The 25,950-nt window shown below is 59.8% G+C and overlaps 1 protein-coding gene across 4 annotated transcripts in view; it reads left to right on the forward strand.

Annotated features, from left to right (window-relative positions):
* The window catches only part of CLMB (calcimembrin), a 55,630-nt gene that overhangs the window by 15,393 nt on the left and 14,287 nt on the right, over positions 1-25,950 (forward strand). For 3 of the 4 annotated variants that reach the window (XM_084959407.1, XM_084959408.1, XM_084959409.1), the window contains 3 exons: positions 10,290-10,371; positions 11,715-11,763; positions 16,441-16,485. In XM_084959407.1, coding sequence (XP_084815533.1) covers positions 16,458-16,485 — 28 coding nt within the window. In that variant the 5' untranslated portion in view covers positions 10,290-10,371; positions 11,715-11,763; positions 16,441-16,457. Of the gene's footprint in view, positions 1-10,165; positions 10,372-11,714; positions 11,764-16,440; positions 16,486-25,950 lie in introns of those variants that run through there. The other variant, XM_084959406.1, reaches the window with a different exon arrangement.

The following is a 25,950-nucleotide window of genomic DNA, read 5'->3' on the forward strand; positions in this document are numbered from 1 at the left end:
CTGGCAGACTTCGGCCCAGGGCTTTGGGGTATGAACAGGTGAGGTTCCCCATACATGCCCTCAAATAAAAGGGGTGACTGTCCTTATAAGAACATATTGGTACATGAACAAGAATGTCTATCAAAAGCCACAGATTTGGAGTTTCCATCGTGGCTCAGCAGAAACAAACCCGACTAGGAACCATGAGGTTGCGGGTTCGATCCCTGGCCTTGCTCAGTGGGTTAAGGATCCTGCGCAGCCATGAGCTGTGGTAGGTCGCAGACATGGCTCGGATCTGGCGTGTCTGTGGCTGTGGTGTAGGCTGGCAGCTGTAGCTCCAATTAGACCCCTAGCCTGGGAACCTCTTTGTTAAAAAGCTAAAATAGGAGTTCCCGTCGTGGCGCAGTAGTTAACGAATCCGACTAGGAACCATGAGGTTGCGGGTTCAGTCCCTGCCCTTGCTCAGTGGGTTAACGATCCGGCGTTGCCGTGAGCTGTGGTGTAGGTTGCAGACGCGGCTCGGATCCTGCGTTGCTGTGGCTCTGGCGTAGGCCGGTGGCTACGGCTCCGATTGGACCCCTAGCCTGGGAACCTCCACATGCCGTGGGAGCGGCCCAAGAAATAGCAAAAAGACAAAAAAAAAAAAAAAAGCTAGATTCCCTACAGATCAGAAAGTACCAATATTTTATCTTCACAGTAGCTCCAAGGTCTACTATTTCCCTGAATTTGGCAAGATCAAAATTAATCCGACAGAGCAACTCACCCGTGGGCTGCAGGAGGCCCAAGACTGGGAGGTGTCCTTGAGTCAGTCCTTCTGTCGCCACCACCTCCCACGGGTCCCAGATCCGTGCCCGCTCCTCCCCCACCTCTCAGGGAACTGCCGCCCCCGACCCCCCACCGGATCTCTCCACTGCCATGACCTCAACCCCAGCCCGGGCTGGGGTTCCCCACCTGCCGGGGGAGGTCCCATCGCAGAGCACAGAAGGCGACGAGACAGCCCACCCACACCCACCATCAGACGCCTCCGGTTGTGGAGCATTTCTAAAATAGTTCTTATGGTTTGGCATCCGCAAGGATTTGGCGGCGTGTCCCCTTCCTAGAGTTCACAAGCACAGTCTCGCACACTCAGGAACGCTTGTGAAGCCAAACCTCACTGTGTCTTCAAAGCCCTGGCACGCTTACAAAGACCAAGTTTGATGCCAGTTTCAAAAGGGCTAAAGGGAAGGGCCGACAGGGCCCCGGGGCCCCTGCCCCCGCCCTGGCACACGGGCAGCCGGCCTGGATGCTGGGGAACCCTCCATGCCCGGGACTCAGGGCCCTGTCCTCCCCTCCCTTTGCAGTGACAGGATGGAACGTTGGGACCTGCTTCTGCGACTTGCTTGCTTTCCCTTGGAGACCGTCCCACAGCCGGGCGCCAAGAGCTTTGTCGTGCTTTCTTGTGGCTGCAGTCTTGTCTTCGTTTATAGTTTGTCCCCACAGCCCTGAAGCAGTGTCGTCGGTCAGGGAGCGCCCAGGGCCTGGAGCCCCTGACGGTGCCTCTCCCGCCCCCCCACCCCGCCTTTTCCCCATCTGCGGGTCCCCTGGTCATTTCAGGGCTGGGTGCCTGGGGCTCGTGCTGTGCCCGGAGGGGTTAATACGGCAGCTGGTGTAACCGCTGTATCCCAGGCTTCATGGGGTGTCACTTACAGACTGGAGCATGCACCTGCTTTATGGGCATAATTCAGTGATTTTTGGTAAATGTGCAGATCCCTCTGCCCCCAGTGGCAGTCTCTGCCTCTCCTCCCTGCCCTGGGCACCCCCAGTCTGCTCTGTGTCTCCATCCACGTGCCCGTCTGGACGCTTCGTTTGAGTGGAATCTGTGCTGTGTGGCCTCCATGTCTGGCATTGTGCACTGAGCACAGTGGCTTTGAGGCTTGTCTTTGGCGCTTCGGGGACCCGGCTTCCTTCTGTCTTACGGCATCCCCGTCTGCATGGACCATGGTTTATTCCTCTGTGCCGCGGTCCACGGCCCTCTGTACCGTTCCTGCCTTTTGGTTCTCGTGCGTAGCGCTGCTGTGAACGCCGTTTGTGCACATCTCTGCATCGGATGCGGGGTTTTGCTTCTCTTGGCTGGAGACCTAGAGGTGGTCAATGGGGTGTGTTTGCTAAATAAATGGTGACCTTTCTAACAGTTGGCTGAGCTGGATTCCAAGGCGGCTGTATCACTTTCCATTCAAGCAGTAATTTAAGAGTCTCTCCACATCCTCACCAACGTTTATTATCCTTTTATTTTATTTTTTTGTTTTTTTTAGGGTGGAACCCAGGGCATATGGAGGTTCCCAGGCCTGGGGTCAAATCAGAGCTGCAGCTGCCAGCCTGCACCACAGCCACAGCCACATGAGATCCAGGCCACCTCTGCGACCCACACCGCAGCTCACGGCAACGCCGGATCCTTAACCCACTGAGCAGCGCCAGGGATCAAACCCTCATCCTCATGGGTACCCGTCGGGTTCGTTAACTCCCCGTTCGCCTTCGCGTTACGAGTTCCGAGAGTCCGGTGTGTGCGCTTTCTCATCAGGTGTATGATTTGCGAGCATGTTCTCTCGTTTGCGGCTCAGCTTTCCGTTTCCTTAAGGACGTCTTTGAGGTTTGAGGTTTTAGATTTTGGTGAGGCGGCAGCGGGTTCTGGGACCCCAGCTATTGGTGGATACCACCTTGGTGTCCAGCATGGGGCAGAAACGAGGCTCTGTCCCCCACTAGCCCCAAACCCAGAGCGGGTGCCAGCCCTTCTCTGGGCATCAGGCACCCTGTCTGCGAAAGAGGCTTGGTGCCAGAACCCGCCTCAGAAGACCAGGCAGAGGGATCCTTACAACACCCGCCGCCTGGTTACTGCACAAGCAACTCAGCGATGATTCGGGCTCTCAGCGAAGTGACCCTCGCTCTCACTTTGCATCCCTACGGCAGCCCTTGGAGCGGGGGCTCCTCGCCCCCATTTCAGGGTGAAAAACAGACTCAGAGAAGCTGAGCGACTTGCTGTGAGTGGCTCATAGAGGCCTCACCCCTGTGGGGGTCCCAGACCTGCTGACCGACGGCTGCTCCCGGAGGCAAAGGGAGGCTTCTCCCCCCACCACAAGCTCAGGACGCTGTCCCCAACTGCCCAGGGTCATTAAACGAGCTCGAGCCAGGCACCTGCCAGCAGGGACGGCTGGTATGCAGAGCCCAGGGATGCATGGCTGCCGCCCCACGCCAAGCCCGCGGCTCCAGAGGCAAGCTGCTAGGACATGGCAGGACAGGGTGCGGCCGGAGGGACATGGGAGAGCCCAGGGTCAGGGAGCAGGCAGCCTCTTCCGGGGTGGGGTTCAGCCCCTGGGCCCCTCCTGACAGGCTCAGCAACTGCAAGGTGAGCCTGAGGCTCTCCAGTGACCCTCTAGGACAGCAGGCCTCCAGCCTGGGGTGTCCCCACCTGTGTCACCCTCCTGCCCACCCTGCATCTGGGACCTGTGTTCCTTTTCTTTTCTTTTTTCTCTTTTTAGAGCCACGCTGATGGCATATGGAGGTTCCCAGGCTAGGGGGGAAATTGGAGCTGCAGCTGCCAGCCTACACCACAGCCACAGCAATGCCAGATCCTTAGCCCACTGAGTGAGGCCAGGGATCCAGTCCTCACCCTCGTGGATACTAGTCGGGTTCATTACCACTGCGCCATGACGGGAACTCCCTGTGTTTCTTTTCTGGCTTGGGGAATTTTCAAACACACGTGCAAAGGGCCTGGCCCACCCAGCCCCATGCGCCCATCACCAGGCTCCAGCGACGACCGCTTCAGGCCCCTTCTCATCTAGTCCCCCATCCGCTGAGCAAAATCCAGCATTTTCTTCCTGCGACCCGTGCTTCCAAAATCCCACAGTGCAAGTGTGGGCATCCAACAGTTTCCCCAGAAAAACAGGAACCACCTGCCATCCACGCAGCATTGGTGGGTCATGGTGAGAGAGGCCAGCCCTGCCCCTTCCCAGCCACACGTCCTCGGACCAAACCATTTGACCTCTCTGAGCCCAAGTGTCCTCGTCTTTACAACGGGATACCAGTGCCTACTGCCTGGCAAGAGGGCGGTGGAGGTGAACCAAGACTGCAGGCTGTCCGTGGTGCCCAGGTAGGCAGCAGAACAATCCCAGCAGGCGGGGAGGGCCAGCCCCAACCTCAGGTGGGAAGGTGGGGAGAGAATGGGATGGAGAGGTTACAGGCAGATCTTCAAGTTTCGTAACAAGGTATCGAGGCGAAAAAGAACTCAAGCAAATCGAGCAAGTTATCAGTGTACGTTTTCTTAGGCTCCCGGCTCTTTTGGACGTTCGGACTAGTTCATAAATCTAACTGCAACAAATTACAGCTGCAGTTGGATCATATTTCTCCTTGACACTTAGAAGGAGCCTGGCTCAGCTATCTCTTGCTGTGTAACAAACATCCCCAAACTTAGAACAGCAGTGGCTTAAAACAACCCCCCTTGTATATTTTCTCCCAACTCTGTATTGCATGGTGATTCAGGCAGGTCGTTTGGGGGTAGCTCCTGACACCAGCTGGGCTGCTGTTAGCGTGGGGACTTGCCTGGGCTGGATGTCGGGCCGGGCTCACCCACAGGGCGTGTGGAGGGTGCTGGGCATCGGCTGGGAGCTCAGCTGGAGCTCTGCTGAGTGGTCTACACCAGGCTCTCCTGGTGAGCGGCTTGAGCATCTCTCAGTGTGATGACGGGGTCCTGAGAGGGAGCCTTGCCGAGAGCACGTGTTCCCAGAGAGAGAAACCGGGACTCCTGAGGCCTCGTTGCACCTCTCTGTTCCGATAGTCATGCGGTCTCGGTCTCGAGGCCGTGACTCCAGGAGGAGGGACTAGGAAGCCTCACCTCTCAGCGGGGGAGGGATGAAGAACCTGAGGTCGGGGTCAGCTGCCACCTCGCTCAGTGAAGGATGGTTGATTGTGAAGCTGAATTTCACAGACGTGCCTCAAATAGGGAATCAGCTGCTGGCAAGGCCTGGGGGGTCATGAATATGGAAAGATCTGCCCCCTCCCCAAGCCCTGGACCGATTGTGAAGCCCCTCTGGGCCCCAAACCCCCCAGTGCTGCGTATGACTGGATAGTCTCTGGGGTGTGCGGCGGTCATGCGATGGTGACGGGGGTCTGCTGGGGGCCAGTCTGCAGGGCGCCCGCTCTCCCCACTGCCATGGCCGTGGGCTCCCAGGCACGGCACTTCATAGGCGTCCTGAGCTGGGAGATGGTCTTTGGTCAGCAGTGGCCCTGCTGAGCCCTGGGTCTGCCCTGGTGTCCTTTTAAGCTCAGAAAGCGTCTGCGGCAACCACACCTGCCAGCCCTGCCCCTCGTCTTTGCTTCTGCCGGTCCCCTTGCCCGTAGCCCCGGTGCAGCCCCTTTATGGCAACAGAAGGGGCACCTGCCTGAACCCCCTCCTCCCCATTCCGGGCACGGCCCCCCACAGAGGCGCTCCCTCCCTGTCAGCTCCCCCGGGCAGCTCCACGGGCTTGGCATTTGGGCAGATGGCTTCCTTTGGGAATGGGCTGTAGCATCTGCTGCTTTCCTTGGAATGCGTCTGGCCCCCTGGTCCCCAGAAACCTTCTGAGGACTCGCAGTTCTTTGCAAGTCCCATCCATTCCACCAGCATGTCTAGAGTGCCTGCCCTGTGCTCTGCCTTGCGCCCCACGCCAAGGGCAGCATGCCAGCACTGGCACCTGGTCCCCGCCGTCCGGGGTCTCCCTGATCGAGAGGCACAGACCTTCACCCATGGCATCCATGAACCCATGGCAGCCTGGCAGCCTGCAGGCCGCCTGGCAAAGGGACACTGGCTTAGAGCTGTGGCCAAGGGGTGGGGGCGGGACAACTCTGGAGGAGGATCTGGTCCCTTTTCTGTGCTCCTTGGGTGGCACCCAGAACCCAGGCCCCTACAGCGAGCGTTTCCTCCTGATGGCCACACGCCCCGCCCACCGCACCCCCGCTCCCCTGGGAGGGGCTTACTCCAAGGCCAGCTTCTCAGTCTCCTCTTGTCACCTGTCTAGCTTTTAGCTCCACCCTTCCCAGCCCCTCCCGCTTTACTTTTCCTCCTTAACACTCGGACTCTCACATCCGTGGGGCAGAGGCTTTGACTCACTGTGTTCTCAGCTGGAACTGTTTCTGGCACATGCCAGGCGCTCGGTCCGCAAAGGGATTCTTGTCGAATTACGCTCAGGAAGTTACTCCCCGGGGCGGGGCTGGGGGACGATGACTGCTCTCATTACTGTCTCCTACTTCCTGGAGATGAGACGGAGACCCAGGCGCTGAGAAGGGAGGCTCTGAGGGACAAGTGTCGGGGCGGACGTCACAGCGCCCCTCCCCCCGGGCGCACACCTGAGGAACCCCCGCCTCCAGCACCTGCCTTTTGCCCAAACTCCAGGAGGGTCTGAACACAGGCAGGTGTGGGGCTGCTGCCCTGGCTTCAGGTCCAGGGGCTGTGGGCTCCAGGCTGCCCCCTCCTCTCCAGTCCCCGCTGTTTGTGGGGGCGGGCAGGCAAGCCCACTGAGCTGGATTCTCCCCCAGAGCCCAGGGGTCCCCACCACCTGCGTCCTCTACCCACCCCACCCCAAAACCACCTTCCCAGGAGTGGGCACCTCACCTGGCTGCCAGGAAAACCCTCTCCAAGTGGACTCTTTCTCTCTTTAAAAAAAAATAAATAAATAAGTCCCACTTTATTTTGGAAATTTTCAACACATCTGAAAGTAGAGAGAATAGTATACTGACCCACCATGTCCCTGTCACTTCAGCTCAGCAATTATCACCGGTTTTCCGTTGCTTTCTTCTCCTTCTACCCCTCCCACCCTCACTCAGCCACTTTTTTATTTTCCCTGACTCTTTAAAAGCAAACCTCGGCTTCATACTAATTCACTCATAAATACTTTTCCGTATGTATCAGTAACAGAGAAGGGCTTTAGACGTCAAAATGATGGAGTTCCTGGTGGCTGAGCAGGTTCAGGACCTGGCATTGTCCCCGCTGTGGCTCTAGTCGCTGCTGTGGCACAGGTTCGATCCCTGGCCCGAGAATTTCTGAATACCACTGGTGTGGCAAAAAAAAAAAAAAAAAGAAGAAGAAAACGTATCCCTATCCCATCTATTAATATCAGTCATAATTTCTTAATATTATCTAATACATGGACTACGTTCAGTTTTCTGCTATTACCTCCCAAATGTCTTTTTTTTTTTTTTTTTTTTTTTTTTTTTTGTCTTTTTAGGGCCACACCTGTAGCATATGGAGGTTCCCAGGCTGGGGGTCTAGTTGGAGCTGTAGCTGCCAAGCCTACACCACAGCCACAGCTACAGCCACGCCAGATCCGAGTGGCATCTGCAACCTACACCACAGCTCACGGCAACGCCAGATCCTTAACCCACTGAGTGAGGCCAGGGATCGAACCCGAAACCTCATGGTTCCTAGTTGGATTCGTGTCTGCTGCGCCACAACAGGAACTCCCCCCAAGTGTCGTTTTCTAGTTGCGTTGTTGGGATTAGCACCTATCCAGACTTCACACACTTCGTCTGGTTGAATTGCATCTGCAGTTTCTAGGCTCCTAAACTCCATCTGAGGGTCTCCATTGTATCAACTGATGAGCATCACCTGGGAGTTTTTACAGACCACCCATGCCTGGGCCCCACCTGGACCAATTAGATCAAGGTCCCTGGGTGACCCTAGCCCTGGGGGTTGGTGTCAATCATTTGATTGATTGGTTAAGTGATCCCCCTCCCCTGTCTCCCCCCCATCCCATGCAGTGATCCCGGCAAGCTCCCAGGGCTGGGAACCAGTGGAATCCACTCGGGTTCTCAACAGGCACCAGCAGATGTGCCCCAGGGTGTCCCCTGGCAATGTCTGGAGATGCTTTTGGTTGTCACAACTTGGGGAAGGGGTGATTCTACGAGCATTTAGTGGGAGGAGGCCAGGGATGCTGCTCAGCATCCTGACTGCCCAGGACGCCCCCACTGGGCTGGGATCAGCCAGCCCCAAACGTCAAAGGGCGGACAGTGAGACATTCTGAGACTGAAGCACAAACCCCACTGTTCTAAGGGGCAGAGGCCTCCTGGGGGAGGAAGCAAATTAAGCTGGATTCTTTCCATTCCTCATCTCAGCCCCGACTAACAAATCGCATCCTGTGGCCTCCTCTCCTTAGCCCCACGTCCCTCCCCCAGTGTCGAGTTGGGCCAAACTCCCCCGAGGGACTGGCTGCTCCCTGCCTGCTGGGACAGGAGAGGAGGGCACAGGTCAGCATGACTGCTTACCAGCTAGGCGACCTATGGCCTCCTGTGCCTCGGGGCCCACACCTGCAAAACGGAGGGACTAGGGCTGTCCTGAGCATGTGGTGACATCAGGTCACATGCCCACGGGCGCTTAGTCAGTGCCAGTTATCCTGGTCACTGTGGTGCCCAGGGCCCAGTGCAGAGAAGGTGCTCAAAAGGTGCTTGTAGGGAGTTCCCGTTGTGGCTCAGCAGGTTCCGAATCCACCTAGGAGCCATGAGGATGTGGGTTCGATCCCTGGCCTCTCTCAGTGGGTTAGGGATCTGGTGTTGCTGTGAGCTGTGGTGTAGGTTGCAGACGTGGCTCAGATCCTGCATTGCTGTGGCTGGGGGGTAGCCCAGCAGCTGCAGATCCGATTAGACCCCCAGCCTGGGAACCTCCATTTACTGTAGGAGCGGCTCTAAGAAGGAAAAAAAAAAGTGCTTGTAGAAGTGAATGAATCCCCATCTCCCCTGTGGAAACCAGGGACCAGAGACAGGCTGATGTCACAACCAGCGCCCAGCACTCAGCCTGCCCAGGGCTTCTCAGCTGGCGGAAAGGGCCTCACTTCCGAGACACAAATGTGGGTGCTGTGCGTGCCCGCTGTCCCTGGGGGCTTCCCCACCCCCCCTGTTGCCACCGTCAGAGGAGGCCATGCGGAGCAGCCCTGCCCCACAGCTCCCTGGGGAGGAACAAGGGCAGTGGACCCTCACAGCCCACCCTCCCTCCCACCCTGCCCTAACCCTGCCCCCTCTGTGCTCCGTTGGGGTGGGACAGGATGCATTTCCTGCTTATCACTCTGGACATGATACAGTCAGGGGAACCAAAAGATTGTGACGTGTTGGAGTTCTCTTGTGGCGTGGTGGCTTAGGGATCTGGCCTGGAGCGGCTTGGGTCACTGCTGTGGGATGGGTTCGATCCCTGGCCTGGGAACTTTCATGTGCTGTGGGTGTGGCCAGACGAGGAGAAAAAAAAAAAAAAAAAAGATTGCAACATTTTCAGGAATGACTCCGAGAGAAGCCGGCTAGGGCGCCCACCCTAGTCCCCGTGATCTGATCCTTTCCTGCAGAAGGCGAACAATGGTCCTGCTGAAACTCAGTTTCCCTTTCTAAGCTTCTGGAAGGACACAGGGCACAGGGTATGGAGACCTTGGGCTTGTACGATGGAGCCGGCAGGAGAGGCTTGTGACAATGACATGAGAAACACGTGGGAGGCCTCCTCAGAAACCCATTTGGATAAAAGGCCCCTGCACCCACAGGGTTGGGAACTGGGGAGTTACTATCAGTTGGGCTTGGTAAAAAAAAAAAACCTGACACCTGCCTGGCAGGCAGGAAACAAGTCCTAACACCCCCAGCTGGGCAGCACCCCTGCGTCCCCCCTAGAAGTGGGGTGCATGTGTGGAGAGCCAGGGCCAGACTCAACCATGGGGGGAGCTGCGCTCTGATCACGAGGGCCATCTGCAGCCCCCAGGCCAGCGGCCGCATACGGCGGGGGAGGGGGCACATTATGATCGGAGTCCGGGTGCCGGGCAGCAGGTGGTGAGCTAGTGGGACCGCCCACTCCTCTCGCGCGCAGCCTGGCGTTGGGGCGCACTCAAGCACGGCCATCCGGTAGGGGGACGCCCCGAGGCCCACCCTCCACCCCCCAGGGCTGGGGGGCAGGGCCCAAGGGAGCCTGGCACCCAGCCTCGGGGCGGGGCGCGCGGTGCAGAGACCCCCGGGCCGCGGCCCAAACTTTCCCCGGGTTGCCCCCCTGCCCGTCCATCTCACCCCGGGGAAACTGACGAGGGCAGGGGGAGGCCGCGAGGCCGCAGGCACTCCCCGGGGAGGCAACGGGGCCCCGCTCCGCCCCAGCGCCCGGCCAGCGCGATCGGGCGCCCGCGGGCGGGGCGGGGCTGCTGCCAGCCCCGCCCTCGGGGGCCGGGAGGGGGCGGTGGGAGGCGTGCGCGCCGCGGCCGCGGCGGCGGCCGGGAGCGCCGGCCGGGGCGGAGCGGGGCCCCCGTGCGCGGCCCGGCCCGGGCCATGACCCCCGCTGCTCTCTCCTGCAGGCTCGCCGCCGCGGCCCCTCGAGCCCGGCCGCCGCCACCGCCAGTGCCCGGGCGGGCCCTACAGTGAGCCCACCAGGAAGCGGTGAGTGCCCCGCGCCGCGGCTCCTGGCACGGCGCTGCCCACCCCACCCCACCCTACCCCAGCACTTCTAGAAGACGCCGCTCTTCTCCAGGGCCAGCGCCCGGCCGGGCAGCGTCCAATCCCGCCCGCTCCCGCAGGGGTAGGGGCGCGCCTGGGCGGGGTGGGGCGGGGGCGCAGGTCCCGGGGACCGTGGGGGAACCCTCGCGGGCTCGGGCGTCCCCCCAACTTCTTGCCCACTTTTCTGCGGAGACGCGGGTTTGGGCAAAGTTGGGCTCCCTCTGGCCGTGCTGCAACTCACACTGGGCGGGCTGGGGGTGTGTCCCCCCACTCTCCCTGCCGCCCCGAGATGTCACGAGTTCCTGGGGAGTGGACCAGACCGCCATTCCTGAAAGCTGGAAAGGAGCCCGGCCCGGGGTGGGGGCAGGAGGCCTCAACAGGAACCACTTCCCCTCCATCGAGTATTTCGGAATGTATTATTTATGACCCGCCTCACTTAGGGGCCCCTTTCGCTCCCAGGGCATCAAAGCAGGTTTGCGGCCGCAAAGGGCGACCAGTGTGAACGCGCTCGGCATCCCTCCTGCCCGCGGAGCTCAGCGGCCGGGGAGGGGGGGGCGCACTCTTTCCAAGGTGGATCCGCGGCCCCGCGCCGCGGCCGGGTGGGCGGGCTCGGCGGGTGGGGACGGCCTCAGACCCGCCCGCGGTTGCCGGCCCGCTGTGCTGGACACCGAAGAGCGCGCAGGTTCAGACGCTGCCGCTGCTCCCTGACCAAGAGCGAGGAGGAGGAGGAGTTGCAGGCAGCCTGCTGCAGGCGCTTCTGTGCTGGTCCAGCCTTTGTGCAACAAACACCCCATGTTACTGATAAGGAAACTGAGGCCCAGCGAGGCACGCCTGGTTTGGCAGGCTCTGGCCTTTGCTGCACAGCCCCCAGGGGTGCTTGGGGAGTCGACCTTGTCCCAGCCTGCGTGAACTCCGGAAACACCCCCTTACCTGTCTGGGCCACACCCACCTTGCGTTCTGGGTCCCCACCCTGGATGGGCGGGAGGCAGGGGAGGTATTTATGGAAAGACTTAATCCCTGTGCCAGCCCCAAGGAGGCTGAAAGCTCCGCCAGCCTAATCTCCTCTCCCTGGAAGGCGTTCTCTTGCCAGTGGGGTGCGCCCCTGTGGGCCCTGAGCCCAGGGTTTAGATCAGCTCCGGAGACTTGAATGGGAACTTCCCTTCAGCGGCCACAGAGACAGCAGGGATACTTGGTGTTTCTTGAGCACGGGTGCTCGGTGCTGGGCTCCGGCACCTGCATCTTCTCTTGTCATTCGCTGACCAAACGCTCTTATCCCCATTTTGCAGATGAGGACACAGACGCTTGTAAATACACAGTGACTGATTCAAGGGGCAGGTAAGTGCCAAGGCCTGGTCTCGAACCCCTGGCCCTCACCGTGTAGGACCCCCAAGGACAGACCTCTCCCCGTGAAAATATTGTCAACCGATAATATACACCCAGGATAACATGTCCACATCGAAAGTGTGCTCCCCAGGGAGTTCCCGTTGGGGCGCAGCAGAAGCAAGTGTGGCTGGTGTCCCTGTGGATTCGCGTTTGATCCGGCGTTGCTGTGAGCTGTGGTGTGGCTCGTGGACGCAGCTCTGATTCCACGGGGCTCGGGCTGTGGTGTAAGCTGGCAGCTGTAGCTCCAGTTTGACCTGTAGTTTGGGAACTTCCACATGTCGCGGGTGTGGCCCTAAAACAGCAAAAAAAAAAAAAAAGTGTACACCCCAGATGAAGAAACACAAATCCCCCGGGAGCCCACCCGTCCCCCTTGGGGCAACAGCCTCCCCTGGGAGCCTGTGGATGGTCCTCTGGGTCCCACAGGCGGGGCTACATCACAGTGACTTTTTATGCGGTAAGAACACAGAGTTTGCTTTTCTCTTTCCCCCGCAAACCTGCATGGGGCGAGCTGCCGGCAGGCGCTCACAGCAGAGGGCTGGTAGTTCCGTGGTGTCTAATGTTGGGGCCGCTGGAAAAATAATGACATGTTTTCTGATTAACCCATGAGTAATTAACTGTTACCCCAACTTCAAATAGAACACCGCTTGTTTCTACATAAACATTCTCAGGGACGTATAGCATATGGAAAATTGCACAAATCCTGAGAGTTGAGCTTGCTCTCACAGAGGCCCAGCGCGGCAGTGGGCAAGCATTTTGCTCAGACGTAGGTGGCCCGTCAGCGGAAGGCCACAGTTACGCGCCAGGTGGCCCAAGACCTCGCCTGATGACTGTGAAGCAGGTGGGCATTTGGGTGGGCACCTTGACCCTCCTCCCACGCCCGTCCTCTTTCACTTCCTGTGGGCGAGCGCTGCGGGCCAGGCCACCCCCTGGCTTCCCCACGCCGCCCCCTGCGGGTCTGTGGGCTAGAGCCAGGGACAGGCTCATGTTTGCACTCTGTGGACCAGGACGGGAGGCATGTTAACGCCTGTAGCATCTGTTCCCAGCACCGCTCCTTTGGCTGCTGTTGCAGGAATTCTAATCCCGTTGCGAAAAGAAAAGGCCTTTTTTTTTTTTTTTTTTTTTTTTAAGAAAGGAAGCAAACCAAGCTGTGTCGTGTGCTTGCTGGGAGCGGTGATGGGCTGGCCTGGGTTCACAGTCGAGCGTGCCTGGGTGCCCCCTGCCCCTGCCACGGGGAGTGGAACCTGATTCCCTGGGGCTGGCGGTCCGCCCACCTAGGCCACCTGTCACATTGCTCAGCTGGGATTCCTCCCCCCTGCCCTCTCCTTGGTCCTCACGGGGGGTCTTTGTCAAGGCTGTGAGGCGCTGTCCCGTGTGGAGTCACGGCCTTCTGATTCATCTGGGAGGTGACACCGCAGAGACCCAGATCCAACTTCTAGCCTGACCCCGCCTCGCCCGCACTTGCCCGCTCTAGGCGTCCCTGGCCTCCTCTGCGAAACCCAGGTGACAGCCTTTGCGGAGGGTTTCAGGTTTAGCAAATACGAACTCAGGGTGCCCAGCTCCTTGTGAAGGGCGGATCAGCGATGCATCATTAGTAGGCTGCGCGCGTCCAGGCAGTAGTGGGGCGTCCCGTGTTTTCCTTGGCATCCTTTGCTCTGAGACCGCCTCCAGCTCCAGAGCCGGATGATTCATTCCGGGCAGGGTTTGTTTCATCCTCGCGAGCCCAACCTCATGAGCCACAGAAGTGGAAACGGAAGGGAAGTCAGACCTTGGAGCCAGAGCGCGCAGAGCAGGGTCCCTTCAGCCCCGGAGGGGTCCTTGTGTCGCCTGCCCGCAGCTCTCTTGCACCTTTGTGAGTTTTGACTTTGTGCAGAGAACACATTAGTTTACTGTTTGTTCTCTTCCAGTCACACGCCTGCAGGGCGTGAGTCCAGGCACCAGCTCTGTGGGCTGGTGGCGTGTGGTTCTTCCCTTCACGGTGGCTCTAAAGGTAGTCACCGGAGTTCCCGTTGTGGCGTCAAGGGTTAAGAGTCCAGCTAGTATCCATGAGGATGTGGGCTCGATCCCTGGCCTTAGTCAGTGGGTTGAGGATCCAGTGTGGCCCTGAGCTGGGGTGTAGGCCCGCACCTGTAGCTCCAATTCGATCCCTAGCCTGGGAACCTCTATATGCTGCAGGTGTGGCTGTAAAAAGCAAAGGGAAAAAAAAACCAGTCGCAGATACCTTGGCCAGGTGTGTCTTTTCCCATGGAGATGCTCGTGGCCTCAGAGGGACAAAGCAGCTGCCGCTCGTGGATCTGGCCACCACGTTTCCCCACTGCCCAGCCCTGTCCCCGGACGACTGTGTCGTGGCCGTGTGGCAGCAGGGAGGTTTTCATGCCCGGGCGGGCGCAAGAAAGAATCTGTTCTTCTTCAAGCTGTTGTGCTGATAATTAACAACCTGATATTTTGAAGGGAACACAAACAGCACGATTCATTCTGAAAGGGAGGTGTTTCACACTCCCGCACATGTGTGAAAGAGAGAGGGCACACTTAACTCTTTGCAGTTAAACCAGCTCAGCGAGCGGCTCTCTTGGGCCCAACGGCTTTCCTGCTGTCTTGCCAAGCTAAAGGGGCCCCGCTCATGAAGCTTTTTCTTCCGCCCCCATTAAATCTTTATTTTCTGATTACAAAAATGTGTATCTCTGTGACACGTGCAGGCAGTATAGACGGCGGTGTGTAGAAGGAAGGTCCTGGAATGAAACACCACCGCCTTTCTCTCCATAGGCGATGCAGCCCATGCCTCTTGGGCATTTGCTCTGTGCTGCGGGGAGCAAAGCCCTCTCACAGTCACCATCTGCCACCGTGCAGTGCCCCCTGCGGCCTAGGGAGCCCGCTGCACGCCCAGCAGCCCCGTTGTGCAGATGAGGACAGTGAAGTCCTGGCGGGTTAGGTGCCCGGGGCCCGCGGCTCAGCCAGGCTTGGTCCCAGCAGCTGCGGGCCTGCTCCTCTGGGGAGCCGTAAATACACCCCTGTCCTGAATCTCCTGTCCCTGTCTGGCTCTCTGCCCTCTCTCGCTTCCCGCTGCCTCCCCAGGCCCGTCCATCCCTAGCTGATGGCTCCAGTCCGCCTCCTACCCGCCCACAAGTCCAGCCTGGCTGAAACTGAAGCCTCTGTCCCGGCCCCTCCTCCACTCGGACCTTCCCAGGGTCCCGATGTCACCCCGGCTTCTAGCAGCTTCTCTCTCTGCACCCTCACTGCCTAGCTGTCTGCAGCCCTCAGGCCCCAGTTTCTGCCTGGAGCAGAGCTGCTCTCACATGACAGACACACGGATGGCCAGGGTCCAGGTGGCGCTGAGATGCTGTATGGCTGACAAGTTCCTGGGGTGCCCCAGGGGTCTCGGCCTAACCAGCCCCTAGAAGGCAGACACTCCTACGGGAGCTCAGAATAACCTCCGAACTTCATCCCCAGCCTCCAGAGACCTCGCGGTCCAGCTCAGCTTTGGCCCTTCTGTGGAACGTTCCTGCCCCAACACCCCCTCTGGTTCCGCCCATGGGCCACACCCCCTCTTGTCCTCTGAGCCTTTGCACATTTTGTTCCTGCCACCTGGGAGGCTGTTTCCCGCTTGGCCTGCTCCCGCCTGGCTTTGTGGAGGTAGGCCCCAGGTCTCCCAGGCTGGAGCAGGGACCCTCCTCTGTGCTCCTGGCCTCCGTCAGCTTCCCCTGGGTCACCAGCCTCTGAGCGGGTGTGGACCCTATTTGGCCTTGTATCCATCCGCCTGTGTTGGGTCCTCTGCGAACAGAAGCAAGAGCTGTGTTCAGGGCAATGGGAAGGGGGCTGGGAGGTCTGAGCCTGAGGAATGGAAGAGGCGGGAAGAACAGTTGGCAGAACCAGAGCTGACTGCCAGGGCCGCCAGGCTGGACACAGGCCACGGCCACACTTCGTGCCGCCCCCTGCCGGCCTGCACACAGGGGTCTCCTGGGAGGGAAGCCATCCCTCCCCTGGGCCTCTCAGAGACCCGAGGAGCCTCCGAGTGTCGACAGGAGCCTGCAGAGCCTCACCCTGTGGGGCGGGTGGGTTGGAGCTCCACTCCTAGTAAGCTGGGTGGCCGCAGGCGGCTGCCGCCCCCTCTCGGAGCCTTGGTTTCCACATCTGTCAAGAGGCGATCGTGCCTCTGGGGGTTGTGAGCGAGGGTTGAGCATCACGAGCCCTGCCAGCTGCTGCCCCCATTCATTCATTTATTCATCAGCTCCTGGGAAGGCCAGGGTGCTCCATCTTGCAGGGGACGGTGGCGACCCCCGTGGCCTGTGCTCAGGGCCACCCTGTAGCCCACCCCTCCTCCCCCACCCAGGGCCCTCTCATCCCTAAAGCCTGCCATGCTCTGCAGCCCCTCAAGGTCAGGGGCCCCGTCAGCCCTCACCTGCAGCCTCGCCAGCCCGGCCGCCGCACGGGGCCTCCTCTGGTATATTTGGCTTTTGAGGCGCCTCACAGTTTTTCCACTCAGCGCACAGCAAATGCAGCCCAGGACTAGTCTGCAGGCGCCGTGACCTCGTGGGCTGCGGTTTCCCTCCGCCACTCCTTCCTGTTGTGCCCTGGGCCGGGGTGGGGGCCTGGCCACGCGTGGCCGATGCAAAACAAGCCTCTCCTCTCTCCCAGGCTGCAGAGGCGCCGACATGGGGCTCAAGCTGACCTGCCTGAAAGGTAAGCGCGCGCGGCTCTCCCCTCCGGCTCCTATGGGGAGTAGGGGCGAGGCAGAGGGAGGGAGACCCCAAGACCCAGGGTTGCTGCCCAGGGGGCAGAGGAGACCGGGCCATCAAGGTCAGCACCTGTATACAGTAGGCGCCAGGTAAGTGCGTGCTGACTGAGCACACCTCCAGGCCTTCCTTTCCCCAAGCCTGGGCGACAAGGGTACGGGGCAGTGCCCCCCATGTTTCGGTTGCCCCCTGAGAGGGGTTCACCGCAGCCTGTGGCGGTCCGGGCCCTGGAGGAAGGTGCCAGGCACGCAATGGGATGGAGGGTGTTTGCCGTCTACCCGGGGGCGTGTTATCACACCCAGATGGGCTGTGCCACCTGCTGGCTCCTGGGGAAGGAGGGCTGGGAGAGGGAAAGACCAGGAGAGAAGCTTCTCCGAGGAGACAGAATCCCTGGGAGGTGTTGTAAGTGTGGGCAGAGGCAGCCAGACCTCTGTCTCGTGCTTGGACCTTCCGTCCAGCATCTGGGGCCCCCGGAGCCCCTCAGACCCACATGGCCTGCAGGGAGGCCTCTTCCCTCGGCCCGGTATTTAGTGACACGTGCTCCCCCGCCGCATTCTCCCCCCTGAAATCCCCTCGCCCGTGTGCAGCAGCATGCCACCAGCCCTGACTCCCCTCCTGCCACTCAGGCCTGCACCCCGCTCCCTCCTTCTGCCAGGGCACCTCCCCAGGATGGGGGACCTGGCCGGGCCGGGATGAGTGAGCTCCAGGGGAGTGGCCCTCAGGGGGGCGGGGCCTCTGGATGGACCGACTCCCCCAAGACCTCGGGCAGCAGGGAGCCCTGGTCCCCCTGGAAGGGACCTTCAGGAGGGTCAGGGCCTGTGGCTGATCCGAGACCGAGCCCGTGGAGCTCAAGGACCCTCTTCCCTTGGACTCGGTTGCGGGCTGCCCCAGTGCTGGGTGCGTGCGGCACGTAGGCTTTTTGTGTTGGTTTTGAATTGTAGTGAAAGAGACACAACACAATACTTGCCAGCTTAGCCGTTTTAAGCGTGCAATTCAGTGACATTATATGCGTTCGGGGTGGTGCAACCACCACCAACCTCCGTCTCCAGAAGTTTCCGTCTTCTCCCACTGAGACTCTGTCCCCACGAAACACTGACTCCCCTCCCCCTTCCTGCAGCCCTGACACCCGGCACCCCCTTTCTGTCTCTGAATCTGCCCGCTCTGGGGCCTCACCTGAGTGGAGTCCTCAGCTTCTGTCCTTTGTGTCGGACGCACCTCACTCAGCGCCAGGGTCTCGAGGCTCTTCCCTGCTGTGGCAGGTGCCAGAAGATCCTTTCCTCGAGTGTAGACCGTGTTTGTTGGATCTGTTCCCCCCTCGACAGACACCGGGCTGCTTCCACGTTTGGCTGTTGAGTCAGGACTAGCCAGGACCCCGAGGAGATCTGGGGGCCCCCGACCTTCCAGCCTGAGGCTAGAGGCTCAGCCAGGGGAGGAGACCCGGGAGCTATGCTGCTGAGGGCCCCTGGGCGACCCCCACCCCCACCCCATCGCCCTGCCTGCCGGATTGAAGCTGAGTGTTTCTGAGCTGGGAGCTTTTATTTAATTTAATTTAATTTTTTCAGGATTGCAGTTTGATTTTTTGCTAAAGTAGAGCTGATTGACACTGTTGTACCAGTTGCTGCTGCACAGCAAAGAGACCCAGACATACGTGTATACAGGCATTCTCTTTCTTATCTTCCGTCATGGTCACTCCCAAGACACTGCATCTAGTTCCCTGTGCTGTACAGCAGCACCTCGTTGTGTTTATCCATTCCTTTTTTTGGGGGGGTTGCACCTGCGGCATACCGAAGTTCCCAGGCTAGAGGTCGAATCAGAGCTGCAGCTGCCAGCCTACACCACAGCCACGGCAACGCAGGATCCGAGCCATGTCTGCGACCTACACCGCAGCTCACAGCGACGCCAGATCCTGAACCCACTGGGCAAGGCCAGGGATCGAACCTGCAACCTCATAGATACTGGTCGGGTTCATTTCTGCTGAGCCACAGCGGGAACTCCTCTCCATTCTAAGTGTAATATAGTTTCCATCTACTAACCCCAAACTCCCAGTCCCTCCCCTCTCCCCTTGGCAACTATGCGTCTGTTGTTTCTGTCTGTGAGTCTGTTTCTGTTTCGTACGTAGGTTCATTTGTGCCCTGTTTTGGATTCCACGTGTAAGTGATATCCTGTGGTGTTTGTCTTTCTCTCTCTGACTTATTTCACTTGGTATCCGAATCTCCAGTTGTGTCCATATTGCTGTGAGTGGCACCATTTCCTTCTTTTTATGGCTGAGTAGGTTTGTTTTTGTTTTTGTTTTTGTTTTTGTTTGTCTTTTTAGGGTCACACCCGCAGCAAATGGAAGTTCCCAGGCTAGGGGGAGAATCGGAGCTGCAGCTGCCAGCCTATACCACAGCCACAGCCAGGTCAGATCCTTAACCCACTGAGCGAGGCCAGGGATCAAACCCACATCCTTGTGGTGTCTAGTCGGGTTCATTACTGCTGAGCCAGGACGGGAGCTTCCCTTTTTAGTTGTTGTTCCATCTTGTTTATGCACCACGTCTTCCCAACCCACAGGTGTTGATAGGACCTTGAGGTGGCTTCCGTGTCCGGGCTGTCGTGAATAGCGCTGCTGTGAGCATGGGGGCGCGGGTATCTTTTTGAATTAGAGTTTCGTCCGGATAGATGCCCAGGAGCGGGACTGCTGGCTCACATGGTCCTTCTGTGTTTCATTTTCTGAGGAACTTCCATCCAGTTCTCCGTGGCGGTGGTACCAACTTACCTTCCCCCCGGCAGGGCGGGAGGGTCCCCTTTCTGCACCCCCTCCAGCTTTTATCTGTAGATTTAGTAACAGTGGCCATTGGGACCACCGTGGGGCACGGCGGGGAGCTTGGAAAAGGGCCGCCTTCCTGGCCCGGCCCCGGGGGAGCGGAGCCAGTGTGTGGTTCATCGCTGGCTCTCTGGCGGCCAGCCCCCCGCCCTGTCCCACCCCCAGCCCCACCTGGCCTTGGCCTCTGGAGGGCAGCACAGGCTTGGGTGTGACCCAGGGCATGGGGCGTGGGGCAGGGTGTAGGACCCCCCCCCCCGCCACCCCGCACGCGCTTAACCAGGACGACCCAGGCCCACAGCCCAGGGGCCCCCGGGCCGCCCTCCTCCGCGGAGCTTCGTTCTTAGGGGACACACCACAGACGGGGACAGCAGGGGGCTGAGTCCCCAAGCCCTGCGACATTCACGGCTGCACACATCCCTCCCCTCACGCTGCCCGCACGTGTGGTTTCACTTGGTTGTCAGCGCTGGGACGTGGAGGTCTGTGTACCATCGGTTTTTGGTTTTGTTTTTTTTTTGCTTTTTAGGGCCGCTCCCGCGGCATATGGAGGTTCCCAGGCTAGGAGTCGAATCAGAGCTGCAGCCACCGGCCTCCACCACAGCCACAGCCACGCCGGATCCGATCTGCGTCTGTGACCTACACCACAGCTCACGGCCACGCTGGATCCTTAACCCACTGGGTGAGGCCAGGGATCGAACCCACCTCCTCATGGTTCCCAGTCGGATTCGTCTCCACAGCGCCGTGATAGGATCTCCTGCGTTGATTTTTTATTTCCTGTCTGGGCGCTTTGCTGCGCTTCCCCAGGCGTACCAGCCTCACGCTTCTCGACGCCTGTGTCTGGTGCCGCCAAGAGCAGGCCTCGGGCTGGTTTCCCACACGTCCTTCTTACCAGTAATGTCGTTTTGAACATCTTCGTGTTCAGAGTTTCTACAGCTGTTATTTCTTTGGGATGAATTCCAGAAATCAGAATGTCCTGGTCAAATACCCAGAAGAAACGGTCGACTCTTGCTGGGGGCCTGGCCCGGGCAGGACCTCCTCCCCCTCCCTCCCTCCCTCCATCGGGGGGCGCTCTGGGATGCCCAGTTTCTGGGTGAGGAAGTGGAGGGGCAGACAGGCAGTGCGGTTGCCTGGGTCTCGCAGCTGGGACCTAGGTGGGATTCGAAGCCAGGCAGGCTGGTCCCAGAGGCCTCGTCAGAGGAAAGCTTTTTAATTCAACATGGGAAGTAACCTCTGCAGCCAGAACCTTGATCCACGTGAGCTCCTATATCTCCACGTTATCCCTGGAACCTGGCGTCTTCGTTTCCTAGAGCCAGTGCAACAGCTGACCCCAAACCAGGGGGCTTAAAACCACAGAAGTCTAGCTTCTCACCGTTCTTGAGGCCAAAGGTCTGCAGTCAGAGTGTCCGCAGGGCCAGGCTCCGTCCGGGGCCTCAGGGAGGGTCCTTCCTGCCTCTTCCAGTTCCTGCGGGGCCCGGGCATCCTTGGCTGTGGCCACCTCCCTCCAGGCTGCCTCCGTCTTCACACAGCCTTCCCTGTGTTTGCTGCAGGCTTTTTCAGAAGACCTCTCTGGAGTTCCCTGGTGGCTCAGTGGGTTAGGGATCCGGCATTGTCGCGGCTGTGCCTCAGGTCACGCTGTGGCTTGGGTTCAGTCCCTGGCCCAGGAACTTCCGCATGCCATGGGCGTGGCCAAAAGAAGAGAAAGATCTCTCTCTCTTTAATCTTTTTTTTAAATCACCAGACCCACTGCGTACACACGCGCACACGCACGGCATAAAGTTCCCCGGCCAGTGATTGAATCCGAGCTTCAGCTACGACCTAGCTGCCTCAATGAAGTTGCTTTAACGCACTGCGCAGGGCCAGGGATCGAACCCACGGTCCGCAGTGACCCGAGTGGATGCAGTTGGATTCTCAGCCCACTGCACCACAGCGGACATGCCTCTCGCTCCTTAGTCTTCGGTCTTTGGCCTTAGAGCCCGTCTTAAATCCAGGATGCTTGTGTCACAAGATCCTGAACCAATTACATCTGCAAAGACCTTGTTTCCAAGGGAGGTCACATTCTGAAGTTCAGGGTGGCCATGAATTTGGGGGGAATCTCTGCTCCGCCCACCACAGGTCACGGTACCTCTGGGCCTCCCGCACGCAGGACGGGAACATACCTCTCTGTCTCATTTCTGGAACGTGCTTACTGCCTGTCTGGCTATAAAGTCTCAGCCCCAGGTGGGAGGGAGATCAGAGAGGGTGACAGCAGAGAGAGGAGCACAGCTGTGCCAGAGTCCTTTTGTTTCTGGTTCCAGAGGAGAACAGGCACAGTGGGACCCTCTGGGGGGGTTGGGGGGGCAGTCCTTGTGCTCAAGGGCCTGGCCGTAGGGCTGTGACTTGTGGTGATGGTCCCCTGGCCAGAGCGCGGTTCCCCGGTGCCTCCCCATGAGAGGACTGGCACGCACGGGGCGAATCTGTCATCCAGGCCCTGCTCCCCGATTTGCTTATCTCAGCATCACTATAGCTGGGTGACATGGGTAGCCTTACAGATGTGGGGGCCCGAGCACAGGGGAGCTCCCCCCAGCGGCGGCGGCAATAGGTCAGGAGGGGTTTGGCTCAGGAGGCAGGGAGGGTGAGTGGTTCTTTGCGCCCTGGTCCCCAGCGGTGGCACTGCCTGGGACCGTGTGCTTTTCTGCGGGGGTCCCCAGCCCTGCAGCTTCAGCCTCACCTGGGAGCCAGGCAGAGGTGAGAATTCTCCAGACCCACCCAGACCTGCTGAGTCAGAAACTCTGGGGGTTTTTAACGTACCCACTGAGAGATTCCAGGACCTGCCCAAGGTTGAGCCCCGCTGGTGACATCGCTCTGGAATTGGAAGGATCCAGGTGCAGATCCCAGCTGTGCCCCCGACCCCCCGCAGTCAGTGCATGTGCCCGAGCCGCAGTGTCGCCATCTGTAAAGTGGAGTGATGAGTGGTCGTGTCTCCTGGGCTGGTGGCAGGCGTCATCTGAGAGGAGCACGGGAGAGGGTGCCCAGCGTTTCCCGGCCCTCCCGCCTTCCGCTCTGGAGGCAGCTCCAGCTGGGTGGGGACCTCAGCAGAGGGAGGTTAAAGTGGGGGATGGGCTTTCCCCTCGGGACTGCCTCGGGGCCCACGGTGGGCTCTGGGGTTCCCCAGAGGATGCTAGCTGCAGCCCCAGCCCACGCCCGTGTCACCATGGCGACGGGATCCTGAGGATGGGGCTGGGCCCAGGGGACTGTCCTTCTGGGGCCAGGCAGGAAAGGGCCAGGAGCTGGAGACTTTGTCCTGGTCTGACGGCTGGTTCGTTTGTTGAATAGACTATTTTTTAGAATAATTTTAGATTTATAGAAAAAATAGTGAAAACACTACGTGGTTTGTACACACCCTACAGCCAGCTTTCCCCGTAGCTATGTCTTAGTTTAGTGTGGCCTGCTTATTACAGTCAGTGGATCACTACAGACGTGTTATTTTTTATTTTTGATTATTTTCTTTTTGTCTTTTCAGGGCCGCCCCTGCGGCATATGGAGGTTCCCAGGCTAGGGGTCATGTCAGAGCTGCAGCTGCCGGCCTCCCCCACAGCCACAGCAACGCAGGATCCGAGCTGCGTCTGTGACCTACACCACAGCTCGTGGCCACACCGGATCCTTAACCCACTGAGCGAGGCCAGGGATCGAACCCGCATCCTCACAGATGCTAGTCGGGTTTGCTAACCGCTGAGCCACGACGGGAACCCCCACACATGTTATTTTAACTCAAGTCCCTGCTCGATCCTGATGTCCTGGTCTTTTCCTGATGCCCTTGTTTTGCGGCCGAGTCCCATCCCAGGCCCCCGCCTCGTATTTAGTTGTCCCCTCGGGGCCCGGCCACTTTCTCAGAAGTGCCTGTCTTTGTGACCGTGACCTCTCTGCGGAGGACTGGCCAGGGCTTGGAAGGACCCCCCTTCCAAGGGGTTTGGCTGACGTTGGTGCGTTTGTCGTCTCTTCCTTGAAGTATGTGATGAGGTGACCGCGGGCACGAGGAGGACACAGGTGCAGCCCCCCAGGCTCCCGGGCGCGGGGACCTCTGACTGCCAGGCGTCTTTCCTGGCCCCCTCCCGGGGCTCAGAGCCTCTGCTCCCTGTGCCTCAGGTTTTGGTGAGGGGCTGTTGGGAGCTGGCAGTGGCGATGCCCATCTTTCTGATTGGTATTTGGAGGCCCAAGACTAGCCCCACATCACCCCATTCGAGCAGGAGAACATGGTTCCAGCAGCCCCGCAGCCGGGTCCAGAGCTGGTCGCGAGCGTGTTCATCACGCAGGCGTTGACTGCACCCCCACCGTGCGCCACCCCATGGCCAGGACAGGGCTTCTGGGCGAGTGAGGCTGCCCTGGGCTAGGACGGGAGCCCGCCGCCTGGCCGCTGGCCGGGGCTGGGGAGGGGAAGGGGACAGCACTCCTGGCTGCGGGCCCTGCATGGGCAAAGGCCAGAAGCAGGAAGGTGTTTTGGGGGGTGGGGGTTGAAGAACAGCAGGTGGGCGAGGCAAGGACTGGCCCTGCTGGATGGGGTGGCAGGGGGCGGGGCAGGAGCCCCCCAGAAGGAGGGGGCAAAGGCATTTGTTTGGCTAACACATCTTGAGCAGGTTTTGGAACACACCGGGGGCTTCATACCTTTGAAGGGAAGGGATGTGGGGGGGTCCACCCCGAGGTAGAAAATGGCCAAGGCCAGATGTCCTAGTGTCCCAAGCTTTAGTGTTTGCATCTGTGAAATGGGCTGGGGCTTCCTGCCCCTGGGGATCTGGGGGGCCCCCTCACCTCACTGTCCAGCAGTGCCACTGCCAGCAGGCAGGCATTTCTGTCTCCTCTGCCCACCCCTGCGCCCCCTAGAACAGAGCCTGACACACAGCAGGGGCTCCCTTCCCCTGGGGTCAGGCCCAGACCAGAGCCGCGTCCCTGTGCCGCCTTTCGTTCGTTTGGCAGTCACTGACCACCTGCTCAGTGCTGAGCACTGCGCTGGGCCCAGGGGACACGGCAGCCAACGGCACAGCGCCTCTGTCCCCACGCAGGAGACAGAAACGAGTGTGTGCACGTGCGGTAGATGTGGTGGTGAGAGCTGCAACGGAGAGGGGCCGCTGAGTGGCTTGAGGCGGGAGAGGGCCTCTCTCAGTGCCCACACTGAAGCCAGCTCAAATGCAGGGAACAGAGTTCCAGGCAGAGGCAACAGCAGGTGCAAAGGCCCTGAGACAGGACCAAGCTTGGTGAGCTGATGAGCAGCAAGGAGGCGAGAGTGTGGCTGAAATGGCCGGCGAGGGGCAGGGGCCAAGCAGGAGGAGCTGAGGTCACGGGGACAGGCAGGGCCATGGGAACGGAGGTGTGGTATCGAGAATTTAAGAGTTCGGGGAGCCCTGGGATCATTCCAGGCCACGGGCCTCAGCCTCCACTGCACATGAGAACCACCCGCAAGGTGTTCAGGAAGGGGCAGCCGGGGCTCGATGCCCGGGGCAGGCATTTGGGTGTGATGAAGCGCGTCGGAGGTGATTGTCCTGTGCGGCCCGGGGTGAGAAGCATGGTCTGGGCCCCCGTCCTCGCTTTCCAGCCAGGCCTGGAGTGCACACTGACGGCCTGAAGTGACAAGGACCAAGTTAGCTTAGCTGGGCTTCAGGGATGCAGGCTTTAGTCCAGGACTCTTTCTGGCCCCTTCTGAACAGATCTCTCTGCTCAGGAGATGGGGGACTGGGGGGAGGGGGGGCGTGGCGTTGAGACCCCCAGCCTCCTCGGAGGAGTGGTGGGCCGTCAAAGCCTGTTTCCAGCGCTAAGCAGATGGGGCTGCCTTTGCTGCCCCCCCAGGGGCGAGCTGACAGCCCTCCTGGCTCACAGCGGGATTTAGCCCCGCTCAGGCTTAAGCTAAACCCGGCACCTGCTGTGCCCGGAAGGAGGGAGGGCCTGTCTCAGCAGGTGGGGGAGCCGTGTGCTCCCTAACGGGGCGCCCTGATCTACGTTCCTGCCTCCTGACTGTCCCGGCTCCACAGCCCAGAACCACGCTGCCTTGCTGACCGCGGAGTCCCCTTCCTGGCTTTGGGTCCGCACGCAGTAGGGACACAATAAATATGGGTGGAAGGAACAGTCTCTTGACTTTAAGGTGTGGAGAGCCCCCCAGGACCGCTGATTGGCGGGGGCACCTTGGCGCCTCCCTCCCTCCCCCGGGAGGGGTCAGGTGCAGCTCCTGCCCACCCCCCCTGCTCCGCCCAGTATCTCCTGTCATCTGCCCAGCAAGGCTTCGAGGAGACTGGCTCCCTGCCGGGGTTCAGGTGGGGAAACCAAGGCATTGGTGGTAAAGCCCCAGCCCCAGGTCACGCAGCGAGAATGGGACGCAGAGGCTGAGGAGGCCTGGTTCCGGCGGATCCTCCCGGACCCCTGGAATTCTCTTCTTCCTGGGGTGTGGTTTCTTTTTTTTTTCTTTTTTTTTTTTTTTTTTTGTCTTTGTGCCTTTTCTAGGGCTGCTCCTGCGGCACATGGAGGTTCCCAGGCTAGGGGTCTAATCAGAGCTGTAGCCGCCGGCCTACACCAGAGCCACAGCAACACAGGATCCGAGCCGTGTCTGCGACCTACACCACAGCTCACGGCAATGCCGGATCCTTAACCCAC

This window comes from Sus scrofa, chromosome 6 (assembly GCF_054392235.1).
Source record: "Sus scrofa isolate SSC_HxYL_T2T_F1_AM1 chromosome 6, Sscrofa_HxYL_maternal_Yorkshire_Landrace_v2.0, whole genome shotgun sequence".
NCBI lineage: Eukaryota > Metazoa > Chordata > Mammalia > Artiodactyla > Suidae > Sus > Sus scrofa.